Here is an 18,277-nt window from a genome sequence, read left to right on the forward strand (position 1 = left end):
ATCGATACACAGCTTGGGTATATACAGAGTTGCATTCGGACCAGCGCTGTATTTTGTTTTAACAACATTTAATTAATTTCCACAGCATTTTCATATTAAATTATATATTTAAGTATTCGAATAAAAAAGCTTTTTACTTTAAGCTAAAATACGTTAATGAAGAATTTTCTTATTATTACCTCTAAATATTCTAGACTTTCTTAACATACTAGAAGTTAATAATTATGTAACAATTAATGTCGCAAATAATTTAACCGGACGAATATACAAGGTTCTTTTAATCTTTTAACATCTTTAGAGAGGAATTTTTTATTCGTTTAAAAAAAACCCGATAAACTGAAAACAAAAATCGCGACTGAAAATAAGTATCGGTTAAAAATGTTTTATTGTGATTACAGAGGAAAACTATCGACTGAGCGCACCCAGAAGCTCACCTCCAGCACCAACAAGAAAAAATATGTATATTTATAACTATATGTAAAAAGGAAAAAGTCGCGTCGCACAAAGGCAACGTGAATACTATTTAATCGGACCTCTGATGCAGCGATAAGCAGGCTTTTTTCAACGGAGCCTCGCTAATTTGACCGTCCTCTGCCAGATAGTCTTTGTCTTTCTCGAAAAGTCGGTGGAACGGTGTGGTACTGGAATATTTGAAGAGTGGCTCATCAAACGCAACAAACATGTCAAACACTCCAAGTCTGAACAGTAGTAGTAACAATATCAGTAGCAAGGCGCCCCTTGCCCAGAAGCAGGACACGTACAGTAGCGACAGCAGCGAGGAAGTTCTGGAAACAGCCGAGGAGCGGAGGAGGCGCATCCTGAAGGAGCGCAGCCGGCTCAACCGTCCGCAGCACAATATGTCAGGCGGAGGGGCTGTGCCCAAGCACGACATAAAGTCCCCATGCGGAGCATCTCCCAGCTGCCAGCCAACGGGTTCCGGAATGGGCCGCTTGCCGGTCCCTCCCGAGAGGATCACCATGCTTGTGGACGGCGTGCGCTTCACGGTGGAGCAATCACTGCTTACAGCACATCCCACCACAATGCTAGGCACGATGTTCGGCTCTGGCTTCCAGTTCGCGCATACCAACGAGCGCGGCGAGTACGACGTTGCCGACGGCATTTCGCACTTAGTGTTTAGAGCCATTCTGGAGTACTACAAAAGCGGTGTTATCCGCTGCCCGCCCACTGTTTCGGTACCGGAACTAAAAGAAGCCTGTGATTATCTGCTCATTCCCTTCGACGCAACCACGGTGCGCTGCCAGAACCTAAGTGAGTATAACGTGAACCATTCCTGCCAGGGCGAACCTTAGTTGTGGCCACCTCTGCTTGTTTTCCGTCTCTTTCCTTGTAACATGCCCTCTGTTATGTTTGACATAAAGGAGGCCTTCTCCACGAGCTTAGCAATGAAGGAGCGCGACAACAATTTGAACTCTTTCTTGAGGACCTAATTCTGCCCCTCATGGTGGCCTCGGCGCAGCGCGGGGATCGAGAGTGCCACGTTGTGGTGCTCCTTGAAGACGATATGGTCGAGTGGGACGAAGAATTTCCGCCTCAAATGGGCGAGGAGTATTGTCAGAGTGAGTGTATTTAAAAAATGTGGTTGCAATAGTGTCACGGAAGTGTAAGCAACACTAACATTTCTAATGCAGCCGTGCACAGCACTGCCATGCACCGATTCTTCAAGTACATAGAGAACCGCGATGTGGCCAAACAGGTGATGAAGGATCGCGGTCTTAAGAAGATACGCTGCGGCATAGAGGGATACCCCACCCACAAAGAGAAGATCCGAAGGCGGCCCGGTGGACGGGCTGAGGTCATCTACAGCTATGTGCAACGACCTTTCATCCACATGTCCTGGGAGAAGGAGGAAGCAAAGAGTCGCCATGTTGATTTCCAGTGTGTAAAATCCAAGTCTGTCACGAATCTAGCGGAAGCAAATGCCGATCCGCCACTGGAATTAGACGCAAGTGCGTAAGGCTCGAAACGAAGAGTAACAGCTCCCTAAAATCCCAAATTCGTTTTTAGGTGGAAATCCGATTCCCCCTATTGCAGTGGCTAATCCGCATCCCAATAATGCTGAGCTCGCTGCCGGTATGGCCGTCGCACCCGCAGCTATAGGCGTGGCTGGTCCAGCAGTCGTGGTAGGCGTCGACGAGGCGGCCGGGGGCGTTGTAATGCTCAACGAGTTGGACCAGGCAGCGATCGCTGTAGCCGTCGGCATAGTTGACGAAAATATGTAGATCGGGTGGTAGGCGGAACACACTGCCAGAGCAACATCGCGCACAGGAAAACTCTACGTTTTTGATTAACATTTTTATAAGTATATTTAATAAATGGAAATTTCGAACACGAAAAACCAAGCAATTGATCCACGAATAGAAGAACATGAACGTTATCAGACATTAGCTGTGATCACGCTCCGTCAAAGGCCTCCCGTTCGCCCTGTGGAAGCGTCGAAGTCTCCCAGTTCAGTGAGCGATCGATAGCCATTTTCCACTTTTGGTAGCGCAGGTTGCGATCGGTGGCACTGATTGATGGCTTTATGGCTTCTCGGGGGCCAGATTTCGAGAGTGGAGCCTCCATTTGGTATCGGTTTTCAACGGCTTTGTAGGCTGCCATTGCAGCTCCCTAAAACATTTGCTTGGTTATTGAAGCTGCATTTACATCACAAGTTAAAGTACTAACCAGCGCTGTTGTCTCTGCGATCTTCGCCCGGAGTACTTGAATCCCTACTAGGTCGGATTGTAGCTGCAGAAACAGATTATTCACAGTCATGCCCCCGTCTACCATAAGCTTGGCCAGTGGAATCTTGCAGTCCTTGTGCATCGAATCGAGAATATCACGGACCTGGAAACAAACTGCTTCCAGGGTGGCTCGTACTATGTGCTCACTTGTTGTTTCTTCACTCAATCCACAAATGACACCGCGAGCGTCCTGATTCCAGTAGGGGGCGTAGAGTCCATTGAAAGCTGGCACGAAGTATACGTCAAGAGAGTTGTCCACAGTGCTAGCCATGGTTTCGATCTGCCCCGAGTTTTGAATAATGTTCATGTTGTCGCGCAGCCAGTTGAATGCGGCACCGGCAATAGACACGCTTCCCTCAAGGGCGTAAAATGGGACTGCCTTCCGTCCTAGTTGGTATCCAACAGTCGTTAGCAACCCATGCGTTGAGTGAACAATTGAAGGTCCTGTGTTATAAAGCAGAAAACATCCAGTACCATAAGTGGCTTTAGCCTGACCTTTGGCCAGGCATTGTTGACCCACTAGAGCGGCTTGCTGGTCGCCCAGAACCGATGTTATGCCTATGCCCTGCAGAACGCCCTGCGCAATGCTGCCGTAGAACTCCGAGCTCGAGCAGATCTCCGGCAAAATGGCCTTGGGCAGCCCAAAGAACTTTAGCAAGTTGGCATCCCACTGAAGGGTCTCGATGTTCATGAGCATAGTGCGCGAAGCGTTGGTCACATCCGTCTTGTGGACACCACAGTCCTTCCCGCCCGTAAGATTATACATTAGCCAGGTGTCGATGGTGCCAAACATGGCCGTGCCCTTCTCCATAGCCTGGCTGACAACCGGCACGTTGTCCCGAAGCCAGCGTAGTTTCACCCCCGAAAAGTACGGAGACAGAGGAAGTCCGCACAATGGGCGCAGGTAGTTGATATTCCTGGCATTGTTCGGAATAGTCTCCAAAAGCTCCTCCACCGTGCTGGTGGTACGATTGTCCAGCCAGATGATAGCGTTCACCAGCGGTTGGCCGGAGTTTCTATCCCAGACAACTGTGGACTCGCGTTGGTTTGTTATTCCAATCGTGACGATATCCTGAAACGAGCCGAAAGCTTAGCATTCAATTTCAAATATTCGAATTAAGTTTAAACGGTCAACTCTTGTATATTCTTTCCTTGGTTGTGTGTGTACACACTTGTTTGCCATTCTCTGGGAAACGCCGTAGCCAGGGGAATGGTAAAGAGAGCAGGGCAGTAAACAACTAAGTAAAAATAATTGATAACACCTTACGACGTAACGATTCGAAAATTTTCCACAGCCGGCGCCCCGTTTCAATGTCAACTCTAGTTAATATCACAAGACGCAGCATTGTGATCGCCTTTCATCAGCAGCTACGCAGGATGTCCGTCCAAAAGAGGAAGGATCAAAGTGCGACCATTGCTGTGGGACAGATGCGCTCTACCAGCGACAAGGCGGCTAATCTTAGCCAAGTGATAGAGCTAGTGGATAGGGCCAAGTCCCAGAACGCCTGCATGCTCTTTCTGCCTGAGTGCTGTGACTTTGTGGGCGAGAGCCGGACCCAAACTTTAGAGCTCTCCGAGGGTTTGGACGGCGAGTTAATGGCGCAGTACCGGGAATTGGCGAAGTGCAACAAAATTTGGATTTCCCTGGGTGGCGTGCACGAGCGGAACGATCAAAAAATCTACAACGCTCATGTTTTGCTTAACGAGAAAGGGGAACTGGCAGCAGTATACAGAAAGCTGCACATGTTTGATGTTACGACCAAAGAGGTTCGCCTACGCGAATCAGACACAGTTACGCCGGGATACTGCCTTGAGCGCCCAGTGAGTACTCCCGTTGGCCAGATAGGGCTTCAGATTTGCTACGACCTGCGTTTTGCTGAGACGGCGGTGCTGCTCAGGAAGCTGGGTGCCAATTTGCTAACATACCCATCCGCATTCACATACGCAACCGGTAAGGCGCACTGGGAAATCCTGCTGAGGGCCAGAGCCATAGAGACTCAATGCTTTGTGGTCGCCGCGGCTCAGATAGGTTGGCACAACCAGAAGCGACAGAGTTGGGGCCACAGCATGATTGTCAGCCCCTGGGGAAATGTACTGGCTGACTGCGGCGAGCAGGAGCTTGATATAGGCACGGCCGAGGTGGACCTTTCCGTGCTTCAATCTCTGTATCAGACCATGCCCTGCTTCGAGCATCGGCGAAACGACATCTACGCCCTAACAGCCTACAACGTTCGAAGCAAAGAACCCACCCAGGATCGACCATTTGCCACTAATGTCGTGGACAGGCGCACAATTTTTTATGAGTCTGAGCATTGCTTCGCATTCACCAACCTACGCTGTGTTGTGAAGGGACACGTCCTAGTGTCCACTAAGCGAGTGACTCCGCGCCTTTGTGGCCTCGACTGTGCCGAAATGGCAGATATGTTCACCACTGTGTGTTTGGTGCAAAGACTGTTGGAGAAGATTTACCAGACAACTTCCGCCACCGTCACTGTGCAAGATGGTGCACAGGCCGGACAAACTGTTCCCCATGTACACTTTCATATAATGCCCCGCCGTCTGGGAGACTTTGGGCACAATGATCAGATCTACGTGAAACTAGATGAGCGCGCCGAGGAAAAGCCTCCGCGCACCATCGAGGAAAGGATCGAGGAGGCGCAAGTTTATCGCAAATTTCTGACGGACATAAGCTAGCTTCTTACCCCACCCCTTTCCCTGCGATGTGATTTATGAAGAACATATAATAAAGAGATTGATTGTCAATCGGCCATTTCGGAATCGATTCATCTGGAAGTGACGTACCTCAACCTTCCCGCCCGCGGTCACAAGTTTCTTGCAGGCACCGGCGATGCACTCGTTGACCGTATTCACTATGGCCATGGGATCCTGTTCGCACCATCCCTCCTTCTGGAAAATAGACTCCACTTCAATCTGATGAAAGCACACAATTTCGTCAGTGCCCGCACGAAATATAATAAATCGCGCGGAAGTGGTTCCCTCGTCAATAGCCCCAACGAATGGACCAGATAGCGTGGGTGGAGGCGGGGTCGTCTCGGTTGTTGGAGAATCCATTTTTTTTTTGTGTCCAGAGTTCACCTTTACAGTCAATAAATGCCAGCACGCTTTCTCGCGAGCTTGTTTCACACTAAAATTAGTTATTGGAATCTTGTCGACATATTCGACGGAAATTATGCGATAAGAGATAAGGTGAGCGAGCCTTCTCTTTGCAAATCGTTACGATAGCGGTGTGTGCAAGCTAAAAACCCGTCGGATAGTAAATATTTACTGTGAATGGGCGCGACATAACGTTTATGCATCATAGAAGAACGCGATTCTCGCTATTGAGAAGAAACCTTAAAATTATAAAATTATTTATTTCATCATAAAGTGCTTTATAATTTAATATTTACATAATAAAATGTAAGTTACAGGTAATTTCTCACATAATACACCTATACATAAATTGTGTTGCGCATAAACGAACATTCACAACGATATTGAAATAATGTCACTGTAGAGTGGGGTAACACTTTTAAATGTGAACGCAGGCTGGAAAGTATCAGCTGATCGGAAGGCCAAACTGGATAATAACAAAAATCACTAGATTGTTAGCGCCAAGTAAACAAGTATATTCGACATGATGATTTCAGACAGTCAGAAGAAAGGACTGCGGGAGTTACTTCTAAATGACAATAACTTAACTGTCCTGCTACAATTGGCCAAATGCGCCACCAAAAATGTGCGCAAAACCGAAGACCCGGAGGGTAGGATTTAATTTTGGAATTTGCACAACCGATAATTATTATGTATTTAACTTGCAGAGGCCCTTCGTCTGATCACTACACACATTCCAGACATTTACGTACTGCTTTCCAAGCGCGCTATAACGAAGGAACTCCTCTTTACGTATTTGAGCAATCGACGCGCTGACGCAGCCACAGACTTTAGCAAGGCAGACCTCATAGCCAAGGTTATACAGTATTGGAAGCAGGAGCATCAATCAAGCATAGAGCTTTCCGGAGACCAGACATCCAGCTCACTTCATAATCAGAGCGAAGAGGATTATCCCATTCACAAGATTGCGCGCAAGTTCGGCGAGTGGTTCTTCGAACGCTTCAACGCAGACGCCCTCAGTCTGGTGGATTTGTGGGCAGATGCGACCCTACATCTCACGATCAGAGCCAGTGATGGAATCAATGAGCTGGAGTGTACGACGGCTGCCGAGGTGTTATCGGCACTAACGAGCGCTAAGCAGCAGTTTGACTTTTACTTTAATCCGAACCTGACGCACGCCGGAATTCAGGGTCGAATGGACTCGTACGGGCAGTTCTTAGTGATCTGCTGCGGCACTCTGCACTCCCGTGATAGCTGCGTCGGAATCTTTGAATGTGCCTTCGGGCTACTGCGGGACCCCTTGGCTGACAACAACTGGAAACCCAAAAAAGTGAAGTGCTTACTTAAAAGTGAAGCTCAGCCCCCAGCCCCCTATCTGTGCTCGAGCGAAATTCTGCACACAGCTCTGGAGCTGCCAGTATCCACTGATGACTTGAACTAGCGGACTGTTATGTATCAGCGCGTCCACATGAAGTATAATTTCAAAAGGTACTGAATACTTACTTGGACAGAACAATTAGCTCTATGAATGTTCTAATCAATATACTCACGAGTTGAAACTGCAAGGCGTAGAACAAATTTGTTGACAGCCCAAACTGCAAGATTAAAGAAAACAAATTTATTAAAGAAGTGTGGGTTAAAAAAGGTGAGCTGAATCTGACAGTTAGTCACTCAGATTTAAGCTTATATGCCTGATACTTTCTTCGAGCAACCGAAGACCCCTACTTGTTGCAGCGATAAAATGTTATATTTTACCAAATTAATTTTGTCTACTATTTAACAAATTCATATTATAATCATTAAAATACTTTTAGGACATCCAATTTACGCAAGAAACTATATATATTCAAAAATCTTTAATTCGATTGTTTTAGTTATTGGTAATATTAGGTAAATCGGAGGGACAAAGAGCGTTTGAATTGTATAAGGTATCCTCTGCAAAATCGTGATTATAAATTATTACCAGTTCAGCCAGCCACAAGGCCAAGGAGGGCTCGTCCGTAACAAGCGGCACACTGAAATTGTAGTACACGTTAATACGATTCACAAAACAGGTTGAAACTGTACTTATGTGTATTTATATATAGATACATACATACATATACATATATATATATATATATATATTATATTGTGTTTGTTTGGCAAATCCGTCACATGCATTTTATACTATAGCATAAAAATATTTACATACACACAGGAAACATTAATTGAATACCAATATTTTGTATAATTCGGTTCTCAAAACGCGCCGTAGAGCTTAAAACCACAGAACATATTTAGATCGATTGTGTAGATGTAATGATCTAGTGATTTTTGGTTGAGCAGATGTATCTAAAATAACAAACGATAACTAGTAGCTAACGGCTGAGTTGCGGGAATTGTTGTCTTAGGACTATGCGAAATTAAATTACGTTTCATTGCCTTCGTCGGTCGATTTACATCTTCTCCTGTATGAATGGATGAACTAGTGCCTGGTTAAGGGAGATCCGTTTAGCCGGATCCAAGGCAAACATGTTCTCTAGAAGATCCTTGAGCTGGGTGACCTTGCGATGTTGATCGTCTGGCAAGTTTTGGTCAGCAATTAGTTCCTGCTGCAGGCTACGCGAAGGTTTGACTACAGGCATTACAACAATTTTTTCCTGTGGATGTACAAAATTGGCATTAGATTCTCTCTTTAGATCAAAAACACTTACCCTCTCAGTGAGCTTATCTATTTCATGGTAGAGAAAGTTGCAGCTTTGGTCAAAATGCTGTTCTCTAAATTGGCCTTTTCTGATAATTCGGTTTGGTATCTTTCCTTTTACGTCCATGAAAAACTTTAGCATCTGATTGTTACTCTTCCCGCTAAACAGAATCTTTCCTGTGTATAACTCATAAATTGTGCAGCCAGCAGACCAGGTGTCGATTCCGTAGTCATAGGGAATACCCAAAATGATCTCTGGTGAGCGGTAGAACCGCGATACCAAGTACGGTGTTATTTCGTTGTCGCTGATTGCCGAGGCAGAACCAAAATCACACAATTTAAGTATCAGATTATTTTCGTTTACCAAAATGTTATCCGGCTTAATGTCAGCATGCAAAATGCCCGTCTTTTTTAACAATTTGAGTGCTAAGAATAGCTGCTGCGTGTAGCTACGCACTGCTTTGATGTGGAGTCCCACATTCTTGCCATACTTTTTAAGTACTTCCCGCAAATTCATTGCTAATGGCTCAAACACCATACAAAGATGCTATAGTGGAAATATAATGATTGCAATTTAGTCGACACTAAGTTGTACAAACGATGAATTACCTGCTTGTGAAAGAAGTGACGATACAGTCGCAGGCAGTGGAAACGATCCTCTGGATCGGCGTCGTTCAGCTTTTTTAATATTTCTAGTTCCCGCAAGCCAGTTTTGTGCCTAATAAAAGAAACAAACGGCATAAATAGATCTAACAAACAAAAAATTACAAAATACTTACATTATTTCGTTGTTTCGTATGATCTTAATGGCTACATTAGCTTGCCCACGAGCTTGGTCTCTGCCACGCACTACGTTGCTGAAGACACCCTGGCCTGTGTATCCATTCACTAGGTATCGATTGTCCAAAACTTCACCGATACGAACTCGGTAATAACCTTCAGCGTCGTCCCAGTTGTCTGTGAGAGCGGGATTTTCGTGTTGATGCTTATTTTGGACGATTGTGTTGGGTGACTGGTGGGATTTGAACTCGGAATTAATAAATGGGATGAAGAATTTGAGTTTGAAATTTACAATTTTGCGACTCACATCGAAATTGGAATCCACGTCTTGGTCGGCGAACATATCCCACTCGTTTCGTTTTTCCTTTGCGGAGCAATTCTTTTGGCTAGTCGAGTTATCCATATCTTCGTGTTCCTTTGGCATTTCCGAGATAAGGGGATCCGGGCAAGGCAACGTGGGCGACGGCGTTCTTAAAGGTCTTTCGCGTTGGGATGACCCTTGTGAAGTACTTCGAGACTCGTACGAGACCGAGTTATGTGGAGCTGGCGATTCTTGCCCAGTGCCCAGCTTCTGATTACAGTTATAAGACAAAAACAATAAGATTACAGTAATAAATAATAAAAAAAATGTTTGCCTACCTTGAGTAGCTCCTCGCGCTTCTTTCTACGTAACTCAATGATACGTTCTTCGTCATCGTCTTCCTCCAAAATGTCAATGTTTACGTTCACCTCCTCATCACTGCTCTCCTTGTCGAGCTTATTTTGCCCCTCGCTCAGCGAACCCTTGTACCGATCTCTATCCCCGTTGTCTGTCCCGCTGCGGGCTCCTCCGCGCCCGCCACCACGATCCCGGTCCTTTTGTCGCTCCCGCTCTCGTCGCCTGTCTGACTCAAACTTACTGCGGCTGTGCGACCGCTGCATACGACTCGGCCGAACGTCTCGCTCCCGTGCACGACCTGGTCTCATATCAGTGGGTGGCGGCGGCCTATCCAATCCTCGCCGATCCCGGTCTCGGCTATGGTCTCGTCTTTCCCTTTGCTTGTCGCGGTTTATTTCCTGTCGTAGGTCCTCCATGTTGCGGTTGCGGCTCCGCGGTCGGACCTGCGTCTGCTGATCTGATGCTCGGCGACGTGGGGGTGAACGGTCGCGATCCCTCGAACGACGATCCCTACGGCAACGGCTTCTCGGAGCTGCTGGGAGCGGAGATGCGTGGCGCCTTCGTTTCTCGGGCGTAGGCGAGGGGGTTCGCTGGCCTCCGCTAGAATCATCCAACAATATAACATCGGATTCATTTGAGTTATGCGTGGTAGACTTTTTAATATTAGCATGTTTACTGGTTGCAGTAGCCAACGGCGCTGCAGACTTGCTGGGTTGGGGCTGCGGTACGGATGTGACAGCTTTGAGCACTGATTTGGTGTGGACAACCAGCTGCTGCGAGTGTGTGTCTGAGAGGAGATCGCCTTTATCCTCCGCCTCTGGATCCGACATATAGGCGCCCAGGCGCGCCTGCAGAAGGGCCTTCTGACGCATCAATTCCTCCAAATTAAGCTCGTCTTCAATAATAGACAAAATAATAGGACTGGCTGCATCGGCGGGCCTGAAATCAAGAATGAAAAGTTCAAACACCATATGAATTACGAAATCGCTACCCCATGGCATTTCACAATACTTACACATCGCTTTCGCTGCTAGAACTGGCCACCTCCAGGACGGGCAGCATCTTATTCTGAATAGTTTTGGTGATTTCTTCAACAAGGCTGCTCGGATCCGTCGGAAGTAGGGGTTTGCCGACACGGAAATCGGCTCCGTTCCGGCTGGCCTTCTGCATGATTTCTGTGAACTTGCTGCTCAGTCCGCAATTTTGTGATAGTTTTAACTTTGCATTTTCCGGGGCGTCAGACTCGTTTGTGGATTCGCTAGTTCTGTGGGGTCGTTTTTTTGCTTTCTTCTGCTTCTTGTGGACATGCCTGTCCTTTTCGGTCTTGCCAGTCGAGGATTTTTTATGTTTTTTGTGCTTTTTAGCCTTTTTGTGCTTGGTCCGACGCTCCTCGGTCTCGCTGTTGTTGCTGGAGTCGTAGCTATTCGGTACAGGAGGGGAGCAACCCAAGTCAATACACACACATGCGGTCGGCCTAGTAAAATTTACTTACCTTTTGTCGTCAGCCATTATTTGATTGTTTAACACTGTAAACTGCAGATGTGCGCACACAGTGCGTTCATAAGGTGTGTTCGGTAATTCTTTGCAGATGGCTAATGAAACTTATAATTTCCCTCTTATCGTGTTCTTCCTCTTAGTAGCTTTTTTAGTGTGACTGCACGCCGGACAAAAGTAAATACGTTTTGAAAATACCTCCTGGGATTTCGAAATAATTTCTAGTATATTTGTAAGTAAAAAAAAAAAAAGGTTAAAATCTAATTTTGTAACATAAATTTTTACCCCCCTCCCCAACGTAAATTATTGTCTTTTGCACAAGTCTAAATTGGAAATAAAAACGAAGGAATTTCAAAACAACAGTTGAATTTTTATATTATAGTTCATGACATTTTATTTGTTTTTCATTGTACATGCTAGCTCTTCTAACCTAACTGGCAACAGCTACATCCACGTCGTGCTCATCTTTGTCGATGCTTAGCTCAAGCACCGTGTCCTCTTCTACGGACATGGCTTTAGAATCCTCCGTGGAGACTGAGTGAAATTTGGGCTCGCCGCGGGCTCCTTCGAACTTTGTGGGAGTGCTGTTGTTGAGATCGTCGTCTTCATCGCTTACCTCCATGATCCCATTGTCGTCTAGGTCCGGCTCAGAGCGGGCATCACAGTCGCTTGACGAGGAGGATGCCGAGGATGAGCTGTTGTCCTGGTCCAGCTGCTGTTCCAGCTCGTGAATCGTGTACATCAGCAAAGTGAAGTCATTGCGTCGTTTCTGAAACTTGCGCTCCATCTTTAGCTTCTTTTGCACCAAGTCGTCAATCTCCCTCCTAATGGTCTCAATGTGTCGTTGTGTTTCGCTGCGGTCCGGTTGGTCCTGGATGAGCGAGGCCAGCAGGTCGTACTCCATCTTGTTCTTGCGAATCTGCTTGGCAGTGATTAGCTCCTTTTTACTGGATTCGATTTCCGCTTTAGCCAAAACAATACTTTCTTCGTGGTGTTCAACTAATTGTGTGTAGTTGTCACGCTCACCGGCGATCATCTGCAGAGTTTGTACGTTCTTCAACGCAGTAAGCTTGCACTGGGCGAATTGGGCCATCAGTCGGTCGTACATGATGGGACTGTAATTCGGAAAAGAGGAGATATGTACACCATGTTTTGAATCACACATATAAAATTTCTTACTTGCTGTCCGGCGAGTCACTGGCCCACTTCAGGAACTGTTTTAGCAACACTACTATTCTCCGATCCTCCCCAGTTCCATCCCCATCAATCAGCAGGCGCTGCTTTATGATTTCTTCTGGAAGATCAGTTTAAATATCTATTCCCAAATGCGAAAATAAACAAAAACAACTTACCGTCATTCATCTCCATTAATTTCCGAACTACCGTATCGGAGTGTGGCCGAAGCTGACACTGCTCCGACATACCACGCAGTACGGTCCTACTGTACTTGTCCTATCATTTTAATTTGGAGAAAGTATTGAATTATGCCTTCCATTTTATATCCCGCCCATAGCCAAGTGTAGTGCCGTAAACTTTCGGACATCAGCGAATCCCATTAACTAAGTGCACTTCTTGCAGAATGTCGGAAGGGTCAAGCGTCGACGTGGATGCGGACCGAGATGGCAAAAAGATTGGGGAGGGCCTCCGACAGCGCTCGCAACGTCTCATTGTCCGCCTCCAGCAGATGCAGAGGGAAATGGAGTCTAATGCATCCAGCAACGACCTATCGGCCAACCAGGTCGTTAATCCGCTGCAGCCACAAATTTGCTGGGCGGAAGCACGGCCACATCCCAACCAATCACAACCATCTGCGCGGAGCAACAGCAGGCAGGCCATTCCTTACGGTGTGCCAGTATCCGCGCCAGCGCCGGTAGCTATGCCCTTGCCCTATCACGTAGCATTCGCGACCTACCAGGCGACCATGCAGATTCCCTGCATGCAACCACTTTCGCATATGCACGTCGTGTCTAGTCCCAGCCATCGGTTAATGGCGAAAAAGAAGTCGAAGCGGACGCTTCGAAATGAGGTGGAGGCTCTTCAGGATATGGTCAAACATCTTTCACACCTCTCCCCAGATGTTAACGCGTATGCCTGCCAGCTGATACGTAAAAACGAGATCCTTTCTCAGCTGGAGTGGAGTCAAACCAGGTCAGAAGCACAACCGCAACAGGTTGGGTACCAGGGTCGGCATCGCCACGATTCTGAGGTCTCAGCTACAAACGATGGAAGTCATGTACAGCAGCACCCGAAACTAGGACGAACGCAACGCAATCGCAAGAAAAACGATGGATCCGGTAGCAATGGGACCCAATCGCAAAAAACCGAACTAGAGGCCATGCGGTCGTACATAAACAAGATTGTCCAACGTTACGTGGGCATGGATCACAAGTTGTCGGAAGACCTGATTTTCAAAGGTAACTTCTCCGACCTGGAAGCGCATGCGCAGAGACTAGTTGCTGCGGGTTATGGGCGAATTGTAGAAGAGGAAATCCGGGTAAACCGGAAAAACAACAGACAGGCCTTTATTATCATGTCCACAGATCGAGAAGCACTCGAACGAGATGGCATCGTGCTCTTGCCAGTGGCCCGGCGCTATGCCTTCGAAGGTGACAAAGTGCGTGCATTCGTGCTAAACCCTGATACCCAGGGCAGTTCAAAGACAGCTGAGCCCTCGTCTGGTGGAATCACTGGTGGGAAGCCGTCTTTATCTCTTGGTAAGTTTATCGGCAAACTTATAATACTTTCGACTGATGATAATATCCTATCAAGCGGATGGTGAGGAGCTTTCGGACGATACCGAGTCCCAGGGCTCTGAGTCCGATACCGACAACGTGGTCGTCATATCGTCGGACAACTGCCCCAAAGCGTTTGTCATAGCAATAACTAAACAAACTGAGCTCCGCCAGATCGTGGGAACCATATCGTTTACGAACCCCACCAAGCTTTGTGACGACCAGCTATTCTACAAATTCCGACCGTACGATTTGCGTGTCCCCATGGTCTACGTTCCGAAGGATGCCTGTGCCGCCCACATCGGAAACAAGCAGCAAATAGACGTGTCCGGCCTCTTATACCTGGCCAATATACTCGAGACAGATTGCAATGGGCACTGCATCGCTGAACTGATCCAGCCGGTTGGACGCGTCGGTAATTTGGACGACGAACTTAAGGCAATTCTGTTTCATAACGGTCTCCGGGATATAAAGCCATTTGAGCAACGATTTAACGACATTTACTCCCAGCCGTCTCCTCCGATAAGCCAAGACGATCTCCATCAGCGAAAAGACTTAAGAAAGATGTGCATATTTACTATAGATCCGATGACTGCTCGCGATTTGGATGACGCCGTTTCTATAGAGAAGCTAGGCGACAATGAATATGAGATTGGCGTCCATATATCCGATGTTTCGCACTTCCTGATAGAGGACAATGAACTGGATAACATAGTGAAGGAACGCTCTACGTCTATTTATTTAGCCAACGAGGTAATCCACATGCTGCCTCAGTCTCTATGCATGCGATGTTCCCTGCTCCCTGGGGAAGACAAGTTCGCTTTTTCCGTCTTCTGGCGGATGAACGGGGAGGGAGTCATGCTACAAAAGGAGCCAGAATTTTGCCGCACAGTCATTAACTCTTGCTCGCAATTTGCTTATGAACACGCTCAAAAGATCATCGACAACCCTAATGAGCGGTTTACTGAGAACGACTTCCCGACCATCCTGAATGGATTTAATCCCGATGATATCAGAAATAGGGTACTGTGGCTTCACGATATTGCAAGCTCCATACGTAAGACACGTTTAGACAACGGCGCACTAACAATTAACAATGCCAAGCTACGCTTCGTCCTCGATCCAATTAGTGGCGAACCGTTGTCATTTGAAGTGGAGAAACAGCGAGAAGCTAACCGCCTGATTGAAGAGTTTATGCTTCTGGCCAACCAGGCAGTCGCCCGCTTTATACACGAATCTTTTCCGGATATCGCTGTACTGCGTAACCACCCTCCGCCACTTACTAAGTCCCTTAAAGCTTTACGGGAAAAGTTTCTTGCTCTGGGTTTCGAATTGGACTACAGCTCGTCTAAGGCGCTCCAGGAGAGCATGGTGCGTTTGTGCAATGAGGCGCCCAATCCTGTCGCAATGAATGCCTGCCTGAGCCAGCTTTTGATGAAACCAATGGCCCGTGCAACGTAAGTGTCTCAGTTTTCAGATAATTACTCTTCTCACAATTTTCCCCCTTTAGATATTTTTGCAGCGAGGGAAAATCAGAACCGGCCGACCTGTGGCACTACGCCTTGTCCATACCCATATACACTCACTTTACTAGCCCAATCCGTCGGTATCCTGATATTATGGTGCACCGGTAACTGTAACATACCTTTAAAGTTCGCCTCCCGTACTTAGAATTTCCTCCACTCTAGACTTTTGGCGGCGGGACTTAAATATTGTACACCGCCTAGACGTACCCCAGATGATCTGCACACCTTAACAAAATTAGCTAATGAGCGCAAGTACAATGCAAAAATGGCCGGAGACGACTCTGGTAACTTGTACTTCAAACGCTATGTTCACAATAAGCAGGGCATATACATGCGTGCTGTGGTCATTGAAATATTTCAGCATATGATGAACGTAGTTACTTTAGAGTCGGGCCACGTTATAAGCATTAATTACAAAATGCAAAAGGTCCTCGTAGACACACACGGCGCACCCAATTACATTCTTATTGCCGAGCGCAACTTAAAGCAGTCATCTAGGAAGTTGCAGCTGCTTTCCGTGGTCCCCATATGTCTGATCATTTGGGATAAAAAACTAACTGGATTTTTAAAGATGGGAGAACATATTTAGGCAAAAAAGGAGCAGATGTAGTTCTTCTTCCGCTGCAACAGCAGCGTATTTTTTCAATATCCAAAACTGTTTATAACTTTACACACAGAGGGGACATCAGTTTTGTTTAAGAGATTCCTTCTGTTTCAGCGTCGTTAAATGAAAGAGTTATGCAAAATCGAAAAATACTCCAAACTCAATCTTTTGAACCACATTGTGGGTCCGAGCTTTATGCTGGACAAAAATTGACTCTGTGATGCCTACAATTTCGGTTTGCATATCATAAGCTTGTAAAAATGTATGTACATATGTGCTATGTAAAATCAAGGCTTAACTGCTTATCAATAAAACAATCAAGTTAACCGGAAATGAACGAACTAAGCTTATATTTTAATGATTTTAGATTGAAGAGTCCCATTTTTGGATCATGCCAATGTTAATCGAAAATAAAGGTCATTTGGGGTCATTAGCGATAACGTTAACGGCAAAAGTTTTAAGAATGAGGATTTTTAAATAAAATTTTCAATCGACGCAGAAGTAGCTACATCGTCTGAAATGTCTAGTTTCGGAATATTTGGTAGGTTGTCCAGGTCGTGGAATCACCTATTGCAGCTGACGGTTTCTTTTTAGGCGTCGTCCTGCTTATAGTTGGAATTATTCACAGCCACTGTTACCCCTCATCCGATAATATAAGGAAACTACAGTCTAGGTTCCAATGCACTCAATCCTGCCTGACCACCCCTGAGTACAATCCTGTCTGCTGGACTGACATGGTGAGCTACGACAATGAAAGCAAATTGAAGTGCGCAATCAAATGCGGGTTAAGTAAGTACACACTACCTGCACAAAAGTCTGCAGATCGCATCCTTGTAAAACTACTTTCACTTTTCATGCAAATATCAAAATTCTATACACGGGACAGTGCCGAACACCGCCAAGAGAATCATTACTGCGTCAGTCTAGTAGTGTCAGCGAATGAATGATGCAAACGTAAAGATCAGGCTGCATGATGTATGTATTCTCCTGAACATGCATTCTCCACATTTAAAATAAAGACATGTATGTATGTATGTATGTGCATGGATAAACATGTGCATATGATTTTTAAAACATTGTTCACATAATGCGTATACTGGTTTTAAATTCCAATTCCTGAATTTACAGGAAAGCGAAACGTGCTTTGCATCCTCAAAGAATCAATTGCGTTTATCTGGTAGGCAACCGGCCTATAAATAGGCGTCACTGGGTTTTCGGGGACCTCAGAAGTGCCTCGTATTTCAAGCGAAGCGGAAGCAAGAAACTCTCCCGAAATGGATTGGATCAAAATATTTGGTAGATGCTGTGACGACCTGAGATCAGCGACATCAACTTAGACTCTAATTTCAGGTCTTGCCCTGCTATTGATTGGAATGGCGCAGTGCCACCCGCAGTTCGATAGCGGAAACCCTTGGCTGCGGCCTCGTCAACCGACTGAACCTACGATTTCTCCGGATGCAGGGGGCAGCACCCCGACCAACGCTGCTCCATCAACCACCCCGTCCCCGCGCTATTTCGCCTGTTTCCATTCATGCCCGGCCACCAGCGAGTACAATCCAATCTGCGGCAGTGATAACGTGAACTACTACAATGAAAACAAGTTCAACTGCGCCTTGAACTGCGGCCTAAGTGAGTATATAGGCTGCTCCCCAGATTCCTTTCTAAAACACCTTCTTCATTACAGACATTCGGAAGGTGCACAAGGGAATTTGTCAGACTTAGTCTAGATCGCTTGACTTCAGTTCATTTGTGTATGTAAGCATGAACGTATTGCAAATACTCTATTCATCGTCTGATCGATGACATCAGCGAATATAAATATGAATGTACATACATGCATACTTAAGTACATACATACATAAATAAAAACTTAGCGCTGTTACTGGTATATGGACGGTGTATGACCCCAAAAAACTCAGAATCTCTTGCTTCCAATCAG

At 46.2% G+C, this 18,277-nt stretch overlaps 8 protein-coding genes across 11 annotated transcripts; 5 read left to right on the plus strand and 3 right to left on the minus strand.

The window, feature by feature from the left end:
- The first annotated feature begins 407 nt into the window (after positions 1–407).
- On the plus strand, positions 408–2,356 carry LOC117141773 (BTB/POZ domain-containing protein 10). Its single transcript, XM_033305403.1, has 4 exons — positions 408–1,269; positions 1,380–1,577; positions 1,650–1,967; positions 2,026–2,356. Exons 1-4 carry the CDS (start codon positions 681–683, stop codon positions 2,238–2,240), a joined length of 1,320 nt encoding a protein of 439 aa, XP_033161294.1. The 5' UTR covers positions 408–680; the 3' UTR covers positions 2,241–2,356.
- Positions 2,299–6,036, minus strand: LOC117141770 (glycerol kinase). The gene is made up of 3 exons (XM_033305401.1): positions 5,547–6,036; positions 2,686–3,816; positions 2,299–2,628 (listed from the first exon to the last, which is right to left on the minus strand). Exons 1-3 carry the CDS (start codon positions 5,814–5,816, stop codon positions 2,413–2,415), a joined length of 1,617 nt encoding a protein of 538 aa, XP_033161292.1. The 5' UTR covers positions 5,817–6,036; the 3' UTR covers positions 2,299–2,412.
- On the plus strand, positions 3,898–5,514 carry LOC117141771 (nitrilase and fragile histidine triad fusion protein NitFhit). Its single transcript, XM_033305402.1, has 2 exons — positions 3,898–3,986; positions 4,040–5,514. Exon 2 carries the CDS (start codon positions 4,056–4,058, stop codon positions 5,436–5,438), a length of 1,383 nt encoding a protein of 460 aa, XP_033161293.1. The 5' UTR covers positions 3,898–3,986; positions 4,040–4,055; the 3' UTR covers positions 5,439–5,514.
- Positions 6,037–6,132: 96 nt separating the features above from the next.
- Positions 6,133–7,718, plus strand: LOC117141774 (uncharacterized protein C3orf38 homolog). Its single transcript, XM_033305404.1, has 2 exons — positions 6,133–6,508; positions 6,566–7,718. The coding sequence occupies exons 1-2, from the start codon at positions 6,382–6,384 to the stop codon at positions 7,297–7,299; spliced, it is 861 nt and encodes a 286-aa protein (XP_033161295.1). The 5' UTR covers positions 6,133–6,381; the 3' UTR covers positions 7,300–7,718.
- LOC117141769 (serine/threonine-protein kinase PRP4 homolog) lies at positions 6,455–11,641 on the minus strand. 2 transcript variants are annotated; one of them, XR_004459504.1, is made up of 10 exons: positions 11,475–11,641; positions 10,998–11,402; positions 9,964–10,921; positions 9,632–9,895; positions 9,324–9,556; positions 9,154–9,262; positions 8,555–9,091; positions 8,273–8,500; positions 7,822–7,873; positions 6,455–7,453 (listed from the first exon to the last, which is right to left on the minus strand). XR_004459504.1 is itself a non-coding variant. In XM_033305400.1 (8 exons), exons 1-8 carry the CDS (start codon positions 11,489–11,491, stop codon positions 8,297–8,299), a joined length of 2,727 nt encoding a protein of 908 aa, XP_033161291.1. In that variant the 5' UTR covers positions 11,492–11,641; the 3' UTR covers positions 8,065–8,296. The 2 variants fall into 2 exon arrangements, 1 of the variants encoding a protein (XP_033161291.1); XM_033305400.1 differs by lacking the exons at positions 6,455–7,453; positions 7,822–7,873 and having other exon boundaries at positions 8,065–8,500.
- Positions 11,642–11,844: 203 nt separating this feature from the next.
- On the minus strand, positions 11,845–12,913 carry LOC117142096 (THO complex protein 7). 2 transcript variants are annotated; one of them, XM_033305981.1, is made up of 3 exons: positions 12,829–12,913; positions 12,656–12,767; positions 11,845–12,591 (listed from the first exon to the last, which is right to left on the minus strand). In XM_033305981.1, the coding sequence occupies exons 1-3, from the start codon at positions 12,896–12,898 to the stop codon at positions 11,907–11,909; spliced, it is 867 nt and encodes a 288-aa protein (XP_033161872.1). In that variant the 5' UTR covers positions 12,899–12,913; the 3' UTR covers positions 11,845–11,906. The 2 variants fall into 2 exon arrangements, with proteins under 2 accessions (XP_033161872.1, XP_033161871.1); XM_033305980.1 differs by having other exon boundaries at positions 12,656–12,770; positions 12,829–12,911.
- Positions 12,903–16,675, plus strand: LOC117142094 (DIS3-like exonuclease 2). Of its 2 annotated transcripts, XM_033305976.1 has the most exons (5): positions 12,903–12,995; positions 13,055–14,190; positions 14,246–15,665; positions 15,719–15,838; positions 15,897–16,675. In XM_033305976.1, exons 1-5 carry the CDS (start codon positions 12,961–12,963, stop codon positions 16,321–16,323), a joined length of 3,138 nt encoding a protein of 1,045 aa, XP_033161867.1. In that variant the 5' UTR covers positions 12,903–12,960; the 3' UTR covers positions 16,324–16,675. The 2 variants fall into 2 exon arrangements, with proteins under 2 accessions (XP_033161867.1, XP_033161868.1); XM_033305977.1 differs by lacking the exon at positions 12,903–12,995 and having other exon boundaries at positions 13,031–14,190.
- An 802-nt stretch (positions 16,676–17,477) lies between these two features.
- Positions 17,478–18,252, plus strand: LOC117142097. Its single transcript, XM_033305982.1, has 3 exons — positions 17,478–17,634; positions 17,689–17,967; positions 18,023–18,252. Exons 1-3 carry the CDS (start codon positions 17,613–17,615, stop codon positions 18,058–18,060), a joined length of 339 nt encoding a protein of 112 aa, XP_033161873.1. The 5' UTR covers positions 17,478–17,612; the 3' UTR covers positions 18,061–18,252.
- Positions 18,253–18,277: the final 25 nt, after the last annotated feature.

The sequence above is a fragment of the Drosophila mauritiana genome, chromosome 3L (genome assembly GCF_004382145.1).
Source record: "Drosophila mauritiana strain mau12 chromosome 3L, ASM438214v1, whole genome shotgun sequence".
NCBI lineage: Eukaryota > Metazoa > Arthropoda > Insecta > Diptera > Drosophilidae > Drosophila > Drosophila mauritiana.